The sequence below is a fragment of the Aspergillus chevalieri genome, chromosome 2 (genome assembly GCF_016861735.1).
Source record: "Aspergillus chevalieri M1 DNA, chromosome 2, nearly complete sequence".
NCBI classification, from domain to species: Eukaryota; Fungi; Ascomycota; class Eurotiomycetes; order Eurotiales; family Aspergillaceae; genus Aspergillus; species Aspergillus chevalieri.
This window is the reverse complement of record NC_057363.1, coordinates 415,554-432,958: the sequence shown is the minus strand read 5'-3', so window position 1 is coordinate 432,958 and position 17,405 is coordinate 415,554. Positions and strand designations below refer to the sequence as shown.

Genomic DNA, 17,405 nt, shown 5'->3' with positions numbered 1-17,405 from the left:
TGGATTTGATTCCTCTCGCTCTAGGCCCTTTAGAATGAGAGTCTCTCCATGGGAAACGAACAGTAAGAGAGCTTGTTTGAAAGTTGGTCATCACCAGCTGCTAGAACCTGAGTTCACCGTGTAGCAAACCTTATCGCATGTAAACTGATAGTTTCGACGATATGAAGGCATTCGTTCCGAGCCACATTTTGGCGTTGTCCTCTCTATTCACAAGTTTCCAAGGAGAAAAATGAAGCATAATAAAACAAGATGTGAGCAAGGTTCCTTGAAGTCTTGGTATGGCTCGCTCTTTCTTTGTCTAACCCAATGGAAGTTTTTGGTAGTTGGTTTTAGACAATTGCTTTAGCTAGTGAGTTTAGTACAGAGTAGGCGTAACCATATGATCTGTTCATTTTCATTACCGTTGCGCGCGGTATGCAGAGATTGTTGATGTTTTCAGAACTTCGGCATGTTTCCCACAAATAGTGGAGGTGACATATCGGACGCGGTCTTAGTTTCAGCGCATCCTTAGCGGGAACGGTTGTTCTTTGCTTGGGATGAGAATTGCAAAATGGTTGCAAGGATGAGCGGCGTGTTGAAGAAAAACTTGGCAGTGTGATATGGTTGTATGTTATGGTTGATGAATCTTGTGGACTGGTTTCTGTTGTATGCCAACCATCGATTCTGAACCATAATTGCGAAGACCATCTGGGAGATTTAGTCAGAAAATGAAGAACGGGTAGAGCTCATCATTCGTACAAGCAAGACATGTCGGCCCTTCGACATTTCTTCGCCCCGAATTGGAGCGAGAGTCGACGGGGTCATCCTCTTGGTATTTATTTTGACACTCTGCAAAACCCTTCCATACTTCTGCATGATGCTATTGTAAGTGAAAACGTTCCATGTTGTAACTTGATGCAGATCATGCCAGCTGTACCGCTGGCTGACTGTTTTGCGTCCTCCTGTGGTATTCTGGGTCGTAATTGCCGGGATGTCTGTCGCAGTCTGAGCTTGGCATTTTGAGATGAGTGGTCTCGTGCCATCTTCATTGGTTGATTTATTGCAATCACCGGGAAGTTGTTTGACTGCGATATGCCTTTAAGATGGCTTCCTGTATCGTATCTTTGGCATCCCTTCCTGGACTTGAATCTGACGCCAAGGACGTCTCTACTTTGCATCTGTTCTCCACGATTTGAATTGTATTCGCTCTGGTTCTTTTGTTCTTCCCATTGATTTGTAGAGTGATAAGTAGGTATCTGGAGGCCGACGTGCACCGAAATGGCGGACCCGATATCCAAACAGCAGGTAGAGGGGTTCGAAGCAGTAGCTGGATTCCACTCATATGCCCGGTTGCCGGGCCTTCTCTTCTCTTGTCCGCTAAAGCAAGCCAGTCATCGGAGACCCGAAGGCCTGTCTGCCGTACATTTATGTAAAGAGGTCTATTAGAAAACCCGAAGATTTTATGAGTGTCTTTGAATGGCTGCGAAGCGAAGTCGCTAGGTCTTGTGTGGTTCACCCATGTCAAACTAGTCCCCGTAACCATCTGTATTTATCGCTTGAATCCATCGAATGTACCAATGTGCTTGTGGTATGGTGACAATGGATCTTATTCCTTATGGTTGTCTAGTTTGTACGTTTTTCTATGCAAAGTTGTTCAAAGGACCGTATGCGAGCGTTTGTATGGCGTTTCTGAAGGTGAAACCAGTCGAGAAACCATACAGAAGCGCGATGCTTGTATTTGCTTTTCTTCCACTCTGGCTCCATGAGGCTCTCCCAGGTAGCAGATTTCTCATTTTCCGTGTATGTCATATACACATTTGTATGAGAATCTGTGACTTCGCCAGTACGTCTTGGGAATTTTTTGCGGCTTGTGACGGAGCTTGCGACGTGATCGGACTTCATTTTGACACTGATTTTCAGCGTGGCGTTCTATGTAACGGGGTGACTTTAATCTTGGCAAAATTTTGTGCACGACCTTCCGGCTCAAGGTTCGGGACATATTGATTTCCTGGCCAGATGTGGGAACTTTTCTCGGTGATGTTTGCCCCTTGGTTAGGGTCATCGAGCTCGCCTAGAACATCCGTCTGGCGTCTCTGGCGTCCGCTGCCAGATGGTGCTGATGGTTTCTTTATAGAGGTATCGAATTTGGCCCGGGGCCAACTCTTCAATTGACGTGTTTAGATGATGGAGGCCCAATAGTAGAAAGTCCCTCAGGAGTTTGCGAGGAGGCACAGAAGGTGGCGTTCTTCTTCAGCAACGTAAATGTGGCGTTCCTTATCTCGATTAACGGCATATTCAAGGTAATTATCTGTCATGATTTTGTAAGCTTTCAGGACGTATTGTTGTAGCACACATATCACAGATACTCTTTCTTTCTTTTTTTTTTTTTGTTGTCTCTTGTACATTAGCATCGATAATGCAGTAAATATCGTAGTATATGTCTAAGCAATGCAAGTAAAGAATATCAAGACCAAGACAGGATCGAGTATTTCGGCTCCCCGTGTGTTACGAGGGTGATGTGGACAAGCCCATAAAGTGTTCCAGCATTGTAAATCTAGTACATACGCCGATCGAGTGTGTGTGCGGCCCAGTCCATCTGCGATGCACATGGTGGAGCAGGTATTCGGTTTGTGCGTATAATGCTAATACCTCTATGGTCTTTAGCCCTGCGCTTGGATTTTCAATCTAGCCGTCTAAAACCTTCAGGCGAAGCAATCTTCGCAAAAAACGTCGACAGCCGAAAGCCTTGTGAAGATAACACAGTAACACTCGCGGGTTATCGGATGGAAAGAAATTTCTTGTAAAATGGATATAACGCACATCAGCGGGCTGGTAGGATTCCTGAGGGCCTGAATACAGAGTTAGCATAACTCGTCCAAGAATAAAGGGAGCGACTTCTTCGGGAGCTGCAGAAAACGCCATAGCGGTCCCTTCGACAGCGAGACGGCGCTGCTTCGCGTCAGAGCTCGCTTTGGCTACGTCAGAGAGTGGTCGATGTTTTGCCATACCGTGCGTTAAAAATCATGGTGGAGGTGCTCCGTTGTTCAAATTGTGATTGCGAGAATTAATTCCGCTCCCGAGCCTTTTTGGCTTCTAAACAGAAGATGGATCTGACAAGAAAGCCCTCCCACAACTATGAGATTCAAAGCTTGATTTATCAAGTGTGCTGCGTATTTCATCGTTCACAAGTGCCCATCCCCATTCGAGAAAGCGAGTAATGCGGAGAGTTGCGGAGAGTTCGTAGACGAGTCAGGAAGATGGAGATCTCCCGGCAGGATCACCAGCAGTGAAGTCACAAGACCCACTGACAAAGTGAATAAAAGCCTGACTCAGACTGAGACACAAGAGCAACCCAGTCAACGGGTATTGATCGACAGGAATGGGAACACAAGGCGATTGATCTACATCATGTGATACGTTAGCCCGAATTTAAACTACTATATAGAACCGAGGGCAGTGAGCAAATGTACGTTGAGGGTATAGTAGGGCATATTATAGAGTAGATTATTGATTATTATTGTAAAAGAACGCCAGCAACACCGACACTGTACACCATACAGAACTGAACAACAGACAACCTCGCTTTTGCTTTTTGAGTCGACATCCAATAGAATCGAAGAACATGCTAATCGAAGACAAGGCCCAGGAGAAACACGCTAGTAACAGTACCTAGAACGACACAAATGCTAAACCCATCAATAAACCAATCCCGACATAAGCAGACCAATGCAGAAACATAACCACGAATCAAAATAGCCAACAGAGACATAAGCACACGCTCAAAAACAGAGACAAACAAGGGATCATCACAAAGGAAATCGCTCAAGGACCGTGATAAATGCAAGACAACAGCAAGCCAAATCAAATAAAACAAGGCAAATGGGATATACCAAGTATAGTCGTCAGGTATAACATGAAAGAAACAATTCTTCGGATATATAGAGGTAGATCGATGGATAGATCAGAAAGCGAACAACGCGCTCCGCTTCTTTCCAAATGGGTAAACCACCAAAGCCGCAAGGAACAGTCCCACGGTAAAGCCAATAGCGACCTGAACCATGCCGTATGCAACATCGAACGTGACTCCACGCGTCTGAGCGGAGGTCATGTTTTTAGCTGCGTCCATGAAACCCTGTGTACCGTTGTTTACCACAGCGTATGGTGATGGGGAGTAATTCATCTGCTCTGCCGCTACAATGGCGGAAATCAAAGATCCACTTGCGGCTAAACCAGATGGAACGAGGACCCAGATAGCTGGGAGCATTGCAGCGGCGGCAAGGCCGTGTCGGAGGCGACTGTACAGGTTCGCCAGAATCCCGACGACAAAAGCGCCCACGGCGTTGGCAACCTGGGTGTTGGTGGCGAAGCGTTTCGTAGCGAAGTAATTGACAACGTAGCCCGCGAAGGAAACAAATAACATTATAGGGAGTTGACGCCATCTCGCCTGGTTGACGAGTGCCAGGCAGATGCTGAAGAGGATGACGAACGGGAATCGTTGGAGGTATTCGTTGGGGATAGGAGAGGGAGGACAGGTGTAGTCGGTAGACGCGGTAGAATCGAGACAACCGTAGATGGCGGTACCGATGGTGATACCAAAACCGAGGAAGAGGGAGTAAATTATAGCGTAGACAAGACGGACAGATCCGGCAACCATGTTGCGCGACTGCAGTTCCAGACTGGCGCACAACACAATGTATCCGGGAAGAATGAGGGCGATAGAAGACTGAGCCAAGGCGGAGAAACAGAAGAGCGGTTCACCGTTGTAGCGAATGCTACCAAAAGCACGAGCGAGGAAAGAGGTCAGGATGGCAGCGGACACTTCAAACACGTTCGCGTACAGTTCTGATCGAGGTGCCAGAACCAGCTGTAACACCCCCAAAAGGCATCCAAGTGCAAACGCGACGGGCATGTCGATAGGGCGCGCATTGAACGCAAAAGGACCCACGAAGGCAGCGGCACATCCGTGAATGAAGACACGAAACAAGACGTGGTGCTGGTCTTTCCGCTTCATGATTTCGTCCAACCGCTGAGTAGCCTCCTCCACACCGATCACATCGTGGATGACCTCCTTGTAGATAACATGCACGTCGGCCAGTTTGCCCAGCTCCACGCCTTGAGTAGACCGAACTACCTTGACCTCGGTGGTGTGTGTCGAGGTGTCATCAAACGAGATGATCATGCAGCCCGGAAGGTACAGGAACTGGGCCTCAATCTCCAATACTCGGGACGTCATGTTCATGTATTCCTCCAAACGGTGAGTCGGCGCACCGTACTTCATCAACGCTCGACAGAGGCGAATCAAATAGTGCTGACGTGCAAGCAATTCGGCGATGTGAACAGTAATGCGGATCTCCTCCTCCAATCGTGGTCTACCCATGCGCTTGCCGCTGTTGCTCCGCGAGCGTTTGAGCATCGCAATAGGCGAACTAATCGAATCTTTAATTGTCGAGCCGGACAGAGACGTGCTCGACACATTGGGCGATTTCTCATACCATTTCCTGGGCCGCGGTGGAAGCGGCTTCCAATTCGGGTCCGGTGACAGGCCTCGCGCGCTCAGCTCACTGGTGCTGCCCTGCTGCGAATGCATGTATCGACCTCGTTGGTACTGGGAGTTGGTATCACGTTGATCGCTGAGTTTGAGGAGGGCTGAGAGAATTCCACCACGGTAATGGCTTGGGCGTTCGACATAGCCGTCAGGGTCGCGCTCCCTACTGGGGGTGGTCTGTCCCGAGCAAAGTCCTGGGGACGGTGCACGGATCCGGTTCATGAAGCCGAAGTCCCGTCGAGTCATCCGCTGAACGAGCCGATGAGCTTGCGATGACGATGAAGATCCTCCATCTATCGCGTCGCGTTCATTATCCGAGAAATCGTCGTAGTCCTTGAATTGCTTTTCGGGCAGGCTAATCATAGGAATATCATCCCCATCTTCTGACGGCAATGCAACTTCAGTGGGAGTAGATGCAACCGAAGATATAACGCTCGACCGTGGGCTAGGTTTGGGTGATTTTCCAGACCGACCAAGGAGGGATGCTAGACGCTGGGCTCGTTCCTGAGCAGAGTGGATGGCTCTTGTACTAGTTTCATCGCCCGGGGAACTGGCCCGTGAGTGGATTGTGATACCATTGACAGGCGTTGGCGAGCTTGTGCTAATATCGACAAGAGGCAATGATTGAGCGCCAGCGGAAACCTTGTCCGTCGATGGAATGCTGGCTGTGGGCATGGGCCTCTGGGGCAATGTCGTCGCAGTCTCTGACGCAGACCTTCCGGGCCTCTGGTCCAGGCCATATTCACTCACAGAAAACTTGACGCGATTCGTACTTTTTAGAATTCCTGCATTCCGATTCCTGCTGCGTGTTCCTGTGGGATCCAACGGCTGCTCTTCATTTGGTGTAGGTAAGGGGGATACACCTGGCCATGGAGAAGATCTGCTCACACCCCCAGATCCGTCGGTCATGCTCGAACGTCGGGACGATCCAGCGACGGGAAGATCGAAGTATCCTCCAACCATTGTGAATTATATACCTTTTCTTCTTTTCCTCCTGCGTTTTCTATATGTCGAGACGAATATAAAACGTATATCCGATCAACGGATGTTTCGTTTCGCCTTCTTCTCCGTGGGTGACGCTGAGAATGATGGTATGTCCTAGCCAGTGGTCAGACGGTACATCACAAGACAAAATATGAGTCTAACTGGATCTAGGAAGGTCCAGCCCCGGAGTACGCACCTTGCTAGAATAATGAGTCAGAAAGAATGAGACATGGACAAAAGAACTTTGGGACGCAGTAGTACCTTGACACTCTTATCAAAGAATTGTCAATCGGTTGGACTGACGGAGACCGAAGGGGGTAGAGGGCAGGTGCCACTACAAGGAATGATGGTATGTCACGAATACATATCAAGATGTTCGTCGCAGCAAGTAGTGTTTCAGGAGAGCTCCACGATCAAATCGATAGGAGAATAAAAGCAGAAACAGGAATATAGGGGAAAGGAGGAGGGGAAGGTGAGAAAGTGAGAGAGGCCACAGAGAAAGTAAGAAAGAAAGGATAATCTACCAGCACGAGGATATGACGGAGAATGGACCAGATCGGGACAGCTGACAAAAGAAAGGTCCGCCTGATGAAGGATCAGAGTAAAAACGGCCGTGGTTTTTTGGGACAATGGAGGACAGAGAAATGGATCGAGACCAATCACTGCGTTCAGTGCACCACCCGGATCATATGCAAAAAGATACAATCCACCTCACAAACGCCTCGCTTTTCCACCTTGGCCTGTGTCGCAGGATTTGTTTTTAACCAAAAAAAGGATAGGAAAAATTTTCCACTTTCCGAAGACAGGAAAATAGAGCTCGAAAGAGAAAGTTATTATGAGAGAAGTGAGCACAGAGGAGGGAGCAGGAGAATTTCTATAGCGTGGTTGTCTGCTTTGCCACGATGATAAATCACCGGACTAGCAAAAAGGACTTGATAAAACTGGGGACGTATGAGACGACGAGTCCTGTAACGGAAATCACACAGACCACCAGATAAAAAAAATAAAGAGAAAAAGGAAAGAGCACATCCCTTAGGTCTAGAGGTCGGCGGTGGATGTGCCGTGGAAGTGACACCCAAACCAACCAGGGCGGACCACAGCGGATGGACGTGCTCAGACAAACTTCAGACATGAATAGGTTTTTTTATTATTATTATTATTTTTCTTGGTGGGCTGCGTAAATCCTGTATAGTACGGATCTGGTTCCACGGGGTCCAGTACAGTATGTACCACCGTGCAGTGGCCAGAGGAGTCACATTCGGGGAAACTGCGCGACGCTGTCCTAGCGTTAAAGGTGATGTCTTGTGTATATTTATGCCCTTGCTAGCCAATCAGAAGCTCACGGTGCTGAATCGCCGAACGGTGTACAGTTTGATAAACACAAGCAACCACATACTAAAGTTATTTAGAGTCAGTTCAAAAACCAAGCTGAAAAAAAAAACAAACAAACAAAGGATTTGAGTAATGGGAAAAAGGTTTCCATTCAGATACAGCAGTCGATTGCTTGATAATGGAAAACATGGCCATGGTGGAGCCGGCAAACGGGTCTAAACACCTTCAGGTTCCTCTTAGCGTCCGAAGGAGTCATCCAGAACTTCTGTGGATTCGCGGATCGTCCCAAAGTTAGGGGAATTTTTGTGGATTATCCGGATAAGGGGCTGAAAGGAGCTGCTCCCAAGGTGTTGTTGGCTGTGGTGGATTCTGTTGTCGCCGAGGGGTCCGCGGGATGTGCGAATAACCCGGGCCGTGACTCGGGTAGCCGATGGATGTTGCCATCAAGCCTTCCGATTTGCTGCGAGGATTGGTGTTGATCATCACTGCTGCAGGCAGAGAGATAGATAGATAGCCGATAGAAGGTGGTGGCGGTACTCCGTCAAGAATGGAGCCCATTACGCAGCGCTGCCAATAATGCAGCAAGATTCCCGTGCAGGTACATGTGACAAAGATAGATCGAGAATGCACGGAGATGATTCATTCCATGGTCGTCACACTAATAATAAAAAAGTATTAAGAAAATCATGAAGATGAACGTTGAAGCATCGAGGGATGTGAGTGGTGGTGGTGGTTGTGGTGGTGTTATGGTGGAGGTGAAGTGATTGAAGGAGAGCCGCACGTCAGGTCAGGTGCAGCTATAATATTACGAATACGTCCAACTCAGCCATCCCCTTTCCATATCTCTGCGAAGGATCAACAGACTCGACTGGATTGTCATTCTATGCACTGGCCACCTATTCTTTACTATCAATAGCACTAACTGTTTCTATCTCTTTATCTCATATCATTACTCGTGAGTAACAGAATATCAGATACTATCAAGCGATGCGCCGGTCTTGAGACAATTGGCGCCGATATAAAACAAGAACAACTCAGATTTCGCGATTCCAATGAACACGTCGACACTCGCATTCAAGTCTCCTTTTCCTGGCTTTCCCGGCTTTCCTACCGCCTCCACCGTCGACTCCTTGTGCACTGTTCAGTCATCGTCACTGTGCGCTCCATTGTGCAACAAAAGCGAGGCATCAAGTTTTACAACCCCTTTTTGTATGATGTCGATGGGTTTCTCAAGTTCTGCATCTTCGCTGTCAGTGAGACCTGCTCCAATGGCCGATTGATAGCTGTCATTTATGGTCTACCTATCCGGAGCGTTTTCTGACAAATGCGTCGTCCCTGGCCCCTGTATATGCGGTGCATGCAGCATGATCTTTGCATCTAGACCAGCAGCTTATCATCCTGAGACCGACCGTTACAGATGGTACTCATGATGCGCGATCGATACAATACGATGGAACTCGCTGGAATCCACGATTCCTCTCCACTCACGGGTGCTCTGGACCTACTCCATCCTCCTCACAAAGCAACACTAACGGCTACGCGCATCACGCTCTACTCAATGGCCTAATAGCCATCTCACCTGTACCCGCCTCCACAACAGCCAGCGCAATCTCGACCGAATCAATTCCCTCCACAATGCATCACACAGCACCGTCGCACAAATACCGGAGTGCATCCAAGAAATACATTACCGCCCTACCGTCCTTCCTGTGCAACATCTCTTACCCGCAACGGGGTACATTCCCCCGAAGCCATTAGTGGCCGAGGTTGACAGTACAACCTCGGCCGGCGCAAGGACCAATACCTAATTGTGGGATTGGGAGAGGACTGAGGAGGGGAAAGGCGAGAACTCTGTGTGGAGCGCAAGGTTGCACGAATGGGAAAGTTGAACAGGGAACGAATGGTACTTCCACGGAGGCTTGCTGATGGTGTGCGAGATCGATGATGATAAGTTTCCGTAGTTGGTGATATAAGTACAGCATTAGTACAGTGGTGTACGTAGATGATTCCAGTTTTTCTATGCTCTACGAATACAGTAGATGATCTGATTGGCCAAATCATAGAGCCCTAACAAACAGTGCATAATCATACGCACCGTCCTCAGATCCCACTGATCCAGCTCAGGCCACGCGTAAAAAGAAAAGAAAGAGAAAAGAAACCAAAACAACCTAAATGGATTCGCCATCGCTATAAAGAAAAAGAAAAGTTTAGAATGGATACATGTCGAAAACTACATTCGGAGTACGCGATGGGCCCGTCCAGACCCGCACTATCTATAAACGCTTACGCCTCAGCAAAATTTCCACCCACGTGCACGTAACCAAACCTCAAAACAGGGCACACTTTTTTTGTATCTCTATTTATTCCGACGCCACGCTATTTACGATACAATGTACTGTTTGATTTACGCAGTAATATGTTTCTTTGTTAATTGCGCATGATACATTGCAGTTAGATTGAGGTACCACACCGTCAAGGTAATCAGGTACGAAAGAAAGCTTGGACTCGAGCTAATGCTAGCTCGAGCTCGGACTTGCTGCCCAGCTGTTTTGTTTTTCATTGTTTTTGCTTTGTTTATTTTACTGTAAAATGCTACGGATAGATCGGGTTGGATCATGCGGACGATATAGCTCGTTTGAGGTTAGCCCACACCACATACGAGAATTATTTTCTAGAGCTAATAACTTCCCTATTTTGGACACTTCTTCGGTTTTCGATATGAGATTAGAACTACTCTGACCATCATATGGAGCCGGTAGTCCCCAACCAACCATCCATTCTGACTGCAGCACCTGTTCCGCCGTAGCCCTCTTCTCTGGCTGGAATCTCAGAATTGGCAGCAACATCGCCTTAAACGCCCTATACCATCCCTTCGCCATGAGTTCCACGTCCATCTTAACTCGCGGTTTCCGTATGCCACACTTCAACTGATAATCCAAGTTAATGCGCCTGCCCCTGCCGTCCTTGCAACCCTCCGCCTCCAAATCCAGCTCGCCCTTCTTATTGCAAAGCTTTGATCTTCCATCCCACTTCTCCCCATTTTCGTGGCAGGATACATAGGATGTCAGCTTGATCTTCCGTCATATCACTTTCACGGCCTAAGTGACGCCAATCAAAATAGGGATTCTCGAATAGCGGCCGCTCGCCGTATATCTCAAATATGTACATGCGAGTAGTGGCACAAACAACTGTGACTCTGGGGGGGGCGGAGGTGAGGAACGGTCTTGTAGGCGTATCGAGGGGCTTCGTGTGGGTTGAAGGATCCTCCGAAATCGTTTAGGAGAATCTTTTCCTGTCCAGGTTGAGGTTCTCGCTGTTGATGCCTTACCAAGGTATATATAAGTCTAACAGCTTGTCGTCAAGGCGGACTACATATCCTGCTGGCTGGCCACCATATATTGCGTCAGTCTCTGCTGTACATAAGTTATCAATCGATTGCCAATTGATTATTCCGATAGCGGTTAGGTCAATAAGTCAACAGATCATAGTGACATAAGTAATCATAAAAGGCTCCATATTATTCTACTTCAACATGCCATCCGTCCAAGATAAGCAGAAAATGCATGTGCAATGTGTTATATGTGGCGATACTATCAGTAGGTATCTGGGGCGAGAACATCTTCCTCGAAGATGAAAACTGGAAAGAGGCCTACAGGACAACCGGGAAACTATGGATGAATGCAGATAAAGTCGAGACAAGATACTTCATGCAAGACGAGAACCAATGGAGTACTTTATATCGACTCAGTGAGTTTATGTCCTCACCACAACACGATGATAGTTCCAACTGACCAGTTTGCAAGTCGTCTATGATCCAGCAACAAATCGACATCGCCTGACAGGAATTGGACAAGCACTCATGAGTATCAATAACCGATACATCAAGGAAGACTATTACCGAGCACAAGGCGGTGATAGGATTTCCCGGCGAACAAACCCATGACCCTGACCTGATTGCGGTCCAATGCGAGTACTTGCACTGGTGGTTCTTTACCGCTGAGGCGAAGACAGATTGGAAAAAGCTAGCTGTTTCCATTCATATGCGTTGTTGGAACTTGGCGATATGCGTCCTGGGACCGGTTGTTGAGACGCATTTGGACATTTTCACTGCGCTGGCGCTTCGGAAGGTGAAAGAGTGGAAACCAGACTATGATGAGTATACCGAGGATCCTACTGGGTCGACTGGTATGTCCATGTAATCAAAATCTTCCTATTCATTCTTCGCCTGATGACATGCAGAACCGTTCAAAATCTTGGCGTTCAGGAATCTCATTCAGAAGTGTCAGAACAAAGAAAGAAAAAAAGTGCCACAAGGGAATCCGAGACCAACATTGCCATTCTCCAGACCCTTGTATCTACCTTATGAAATTCGGTGCCTCATATTGGACTGCTTGGATTACACTGATATTCCTATCCTCAAAAGTGCCGTGCAATACCACATTGGGGAGTCCTACTGGCGCGCACGTATGGCGTTCTATCTCATTGGAATAAACGACGAGCTTTCCCGAATTGAAAACGAAGAGATTGCTTGGGAACATCTGTGCTTGGAAACCGAAAAGCTAGACGCAACAACTGACATCTTCAAGACTTGTCGTCGAGCAATTCGCATTTTGACTGTGATCAAAGAAAAGCTCTTCAAGATGCTCCATGAAGGGTACATCCCGGCTCTCAAAGATGTCATTAATGACGTCCAAGGAGATGATACGGGAATATTGGGATTGGGATAAGCAGCGAATCCTCGATGCAAATAACATTGGGGAGACTTCCGAAGGGATGTTGAGGTCTCTCATGGACGCGGGTTCTCTTGAGAGATCATTCTGGAAACTTGAAAATAGTCAAGTTTCGTCATAGATCTAGAGTATTCAACCTATCAATTAACATATTTTGTACAAGCACAGCTCAGAAAACTCATCCATACAGCTGAAATCACTGGACAAAAGACTACGACAGAAAGTTTTCTGTCATTGTTCGCCCATCCAGGCCAGACCTAAAACCTCAGGAACACGAGCTTGTCAACAACTTGACCCATAGTACCTTTCTTTGAAGTTGCTCGAACTTCGTTGCATCAACTCAAGAGGTTGCTGTAAACCGATATGCAAACTCTCATTGATATAAATGCAAGCCACAATATCCCAACATCATCGGACATAGAGCCCGAATGGCCTGAGTATGACCCCACTGAGGATACTTAGGGCCCGGGTTACTGCCTGGGTTACTACCCAGAAGGACATTATCCCGTGTTGGTGAACTAAATAATGACTAGAAAAGGAATTGTGAGGTTGTCAGCTTTCATGTTTCATTGATTAATTACAAGAATGCACTGTTGAGCCTGGTCTCCCCCTCCCTCCCTCTCTTTTTCAATATCTGGATGTGGTTGTTTCTAATCTCAATGAGACATCGGTGAACAAGGTGACCTTCATTGTTGATTCCATACGGCTTGTACCACGCCAATATACGACTTGGTCCCCGACAAGTTGATAGAACTTGACCAAGCGGTCAACAGCGACTATACCATAGATCGGGTGAGCCCAGTTCTGGCCGCCGTAGGTAGCGGTCGAGCTGCCCCTTCTGTCCTCAAACGCCTTTGTCTCATTCATGGCCATGCACTTGGTTTGGATAACTAAAAATGGGCATTCAAGGTCGAAGCTTGCGGGCTGCGGAACTCACTGATAGGTGAACCTATCCACGAAGCCTCCAGCGATATAGTCCTAAAAGCGGTGGACGTATCCCTCGGACTTCGGAAAATAATCTGCATATTGACGTCCCAGACGCCAGTAACCTTGCCTTCATAGTCAGTAGGTACCATCGAATTGTATTCTTTGATGAACGTCGCGTCAGCGGTATACTTGATGGCCAGTAAGTACTCAAACATAGGTCTAGGGTTTCAGCAATGGTATCTTACAGGAGTTGGATTGGCCATTTTGTCAATGGAACATACCATTCTGTTCGAATCCGGGCAAAACCCAGGTATATACTGGCAAGCTAGGGTACAGGAGTGACTCGATTGTATGGCTATCTCGAGATAGGGTACCGAACCTGCTGGAAATCTTGTTTCATTCAACTTGGAAAGGAACGACTGTTTCATTCTATGGACTGTAAATCGTTTCCTGTTTTTGGTTCAGGCACCAGCAAGAGATACAGAATGATTAATACTACCAGGTGGTTAGAAACATAACACTTAAATGTGATGACAGGTAGCGGTATAAAATTGGGACCGCAAGCAGTAAATTGTCTGTGCATGGATGGTCCACATTGCCCACTGACAGCAGCCCTATCTCCGTTTTCCAGTTTCGCCTTGGCGCCATCATCTGGTGATTAGATATCTCGCCCGAAATCACCTTGTCCGAGCCAACCCGTGGACAAGTAGATTAAGGGCCTTGAGAAATTCTGGGCGAGGTCAACACTGTCTCGAGGCACAGCTGGTGAAGCGCGGGTGAGCTTTCCATCAAAACGATGGTCACAGGGGTATAGTTGCCAGTCGTCTTGGTCAAGATACAAGAGAACCGGTTTGCGACCGTTTACTTCAACCAACTTCAAGTTACATATTTTACTGGCAACACACCACACAACGTGCGCGCTCCAGAACTTGTATCGCAGTTAACTGAAATCGCGATGAGAAATTGGGTCGCGTAGAGGAAATCGCCTTGGACCATAGGTTATTCGTACCACTCAGTATCAATGAAGAACGCAGCCCTCCAAGCCATACAGAATAGCATGGCATGGACATGCAACAGTCCATTCAAGCCAGAGCAAGCAGTGAGGGCTTGGCTTATTACTTGAGAATTCCTTACATGCGAACTATACATAAGATGCGAACCGACAGCGCCTGAAAACAACCGTAGGCATATAGCCGCTAAGCCTAAGTCTATAGAGGGCAGCAGCCGTTGGCCTTCTAGGAAGTTCCCGGCTGCCCTTACTCACCCACACAGCAAAAAGCAGTTCAGAGTACGACGGAGCCCTGTTCTTCTTATATGTTCTGTGATTTTGTGTACGCATACACATGCAGTCGAGCGATCGAGGCTCGGCTGTTTGCTCCGATTGTCTCATTGTGCAAGTTCGGTCATTGGGAATAGTTCTGTACATTTGCCTTTGTGGATTTCACCATGTTCTGATGGATTATACACCCGACAGGATCCCTACACTTTTGTGCTTCAACTTAAGGTGGGTACCCTAACTGGCTCTGCAATGCTACTGTATATAGTTCCAGGTCAGATTGAGAACGTCACCACTGATATACAGCCAGTCATATTCATTTATCCCACCTGCCAGCCTATCCTATCCTATCCTACTACCATCCAGAACAAAACTCGCAACTAAACCGCGAAACAGAAAAAAAAAAAAAAGCGCCCATAACTCCATTGCTTGCTTTCCATGCTAACAATCAATCAACCCAATCCAGAATCAAGTCAAACCAATCCGAAAGTGAAATCAACGAACGTATATCCACGTAATCTAACAGCAAATAAACGAAGCGAAAGTAGCAAGAAAATACGACAAGACTACCGCCTCTCAACCCGACTCAACGCACCCAGAATAACACCCAGATCCTCCCTCGGTCGTTCCCGTAATACGACCTTCTCTTTCTTGCTGTCATTGCCATCTTCGCTCTCGCCATCACTGCTACCCTCGATAGAGAGGCGATACATTGCGTTTCGTGCATCACGCTCGTCAAGCCGTTCCGCGCAGATCCGTAGCACGCGCGATGATACTCTGTCTGACATGGAGCGGTAAAGTTCGATGTCGTGGATGCCTGCGGCGAGGGAGTCGAGCGTTGGTGCTAGGTTGTTGGTGATGCGGGAGAGGCGTGAGGCGACTGCTGATGGTGGTATTGGGGGGAGGGGTGTCGGGGTTGTATTTGATGTGGATGATGATGAGGGCTCGGGTTCGGGGGCTCGTGCCGTGGTTGGTTCTAGAGAGGCGAGGAGCTTTTGTTGGGAGGGGTCGAGGAAGGATATGTCGATCTTGGTATTTGTTTCTGATGGCCTTGGCGGTTGTGCTGAGCCGGGTTGAGACGGTTCGTCGGGCTTGGGTATTGGCGGTTTGATACGGGGGATGGATGGTGGTCGGAGGAGTGCGTTCATAGAATGTCGTTCTCGTTGAAGCCTATTCTGTATTAGTACCTGTTGCAAGTCCGTCTAAATGTTACTGGACGCACCGTTGTATTTGCTCCTCCAACTCCTTAATCTTCTCGGCGTTCTGGACATTCTTCGGATGCGGCTTCTTAACCACTACTGCAGGCGGTGCTGAGTCTTCCCGTCCAAACCAGTTCGACAAGTCGGAATTTGTCGAGAAATCTTTGAGCAATTCCTCTTGGATCACGCGTGCTATACCATGTTAGCTTTGCTCTTAAGTTCAACACCACGCTACATACCTGCTAGCCGCGCACTCTCGTCCTCGGACCGTGATCCTGAAGGCTTATCGCCCATTGCGCGAGTCGCACACCAAATCAGTAGTTGTCGCATTCTTCGCGGTTCTGGTAGATCGGGGCCAATGTGTTTGTAGAAATCTGCCGTGTTAACTTCCTTGTGAGGCAATGCTGTAGACTTTAGCATCTTCACTTCACCTTGGCATTCCGATAAAGGGACTCACCATTAGATGCCCCAGAGTCAATCAACGAACTTGCTCTTCGCCCGCGCATACCCAAACTACTCCGTCGATTCCCCTTCTCCGATTTCGCCGCCGTCCTCATCTCCTTATTCCGCTGCATCACCGGCGTATCAGCCATAGGCAACGTAATCTTGGTACCCTGCTGTTCCGGCGAGACAAAGCCATTTCTCTCGTCCGGTTTCGATTTACTAGGTCTCCCTTTCCTACGCTTCTTCTCTGCCGCCGCTGCATCGGACTGGTCGCGTTTTCGTGACCGCTGTGTGTCCTCCGGTTGTGGCTCTGGTTCGACTGATGCTCTTGTCCCCCGTGTTGATCGCTTCGGTCGCTCCTCCACCACGTCTGTGAATTTTTCTTGCGATTGCGCTTGCGGCTGCGGCTGCGCTTGCTTCTTCGGTCGACCCCTTCGCGGCGGCGATGCTTGCCGCGGGGCATCCTCAGGGACTGAGCTGGGAACTTCGGGAATTGCTTCAATAGACGGCCTGGGCTTCTTCGACGGAAGACGAGTAAACTGAAAACCCTCCACATCCTCATCAAATGATGCTTGCACTACAAGTTAGCCACATCAACATTCTCCTCAACCACCCTCCGGAGCAGTAACTCACCATTCTTCCTCTTCTTCTCCGCCTTACTCCCATTCACGTTCATATTCTCTTCACTCCTTTCCTGGTTAGTCATGCTTAATCGCGCACTGGCTCGCCTCGGTCTACCTCTGGCAGACCCGGCGGACGGCGCAGGACGCGCCTGCGCCTGGGTCGTTGCCATATCAATAGTCCCCAACGGTTCGCGACGCTTCGTTCTGGTTGTTGTTGTGGTAGTGGTGGCGGAGACAGTGATGGTCATGTCAGGACTGACTGCGCCTAGGTGGGTCGGTTGTTTTTGTTTTGGTTGTACTGGCGGGGGAGGTGACGGTGAGGGGTGGTGTCTCAGAATGCCTCCCCTCGTAAAATAGAATGATATA

The 17,405-nt window shown here is 48.2% G+C and overlaps 3 protein-coding genes across 3 annotated transcripts; 1 reads left to right on the top strand and 2 right to left on the bottom strand.

Moving 5' to 3' along the window:
- Window positions 1–3,940: 3,940 nt before the first annotated feature.
- Window positions 3,941–6,487, bottom strand: ACHE_20136S (uncharacterized protein; the record flags this gene model as incomplete). Its single annotated transcript, XM_043284404.1, has 1 exon — window positions 3,941–6,487. One exon carries the CDS (start codon window positions 6,485–6,487, stop codon window positions 3,941–3,943), a length of 2,547 nt encoding a protein of 848 aa, XP_043133200.1.
- Window positions 6,488–11,880: 5,393 nt separating this feature from the next.
- Window positions 11,881–12,567, top strand: ACHE_20135A (uncharacterized protein; the record flags this gene model as incomplete). The annotated part of the gene is made up of 2 exons (XM_043284403.1): window positions 11,881–12,025; window positions 12,080–12,567. The coding sequence occupies 2 exons, from the start codon at window positions 11,881–11,883 to the stop codon at window positions 12,565–12,567; spliced, it is 633 nt and encodes a 210-aa protein (XP_043133199.1).
- Window positions 12,568–15,339: 2,772 nt separating this feature from the next.
- ACHE_20134S (Mis12-Mtw1 family protein) lies at window positions 15,340–17,287 on the bottom strand (the record flags this gene model as incomplete). The annotated part of the gene is made up of 5 exons (XM_043284402.1): window positions 15,340–15,943; window positions 15,996–16,164; window positions 16,212–16,376; window positions 16,430–16,987; window positions 17,050–17,287. The coding sequence occupies 5 exons, from the start codon at window positions 17,285–17,287 to the stop codon at window positions 15,340–15,342; spliced, it is 1,734 nt and encodes a 577-aa protein (XP_043133198.1).
- Between the last annotated feature and the right edge of the window lie 118 nt (window positions 17,288–17,405).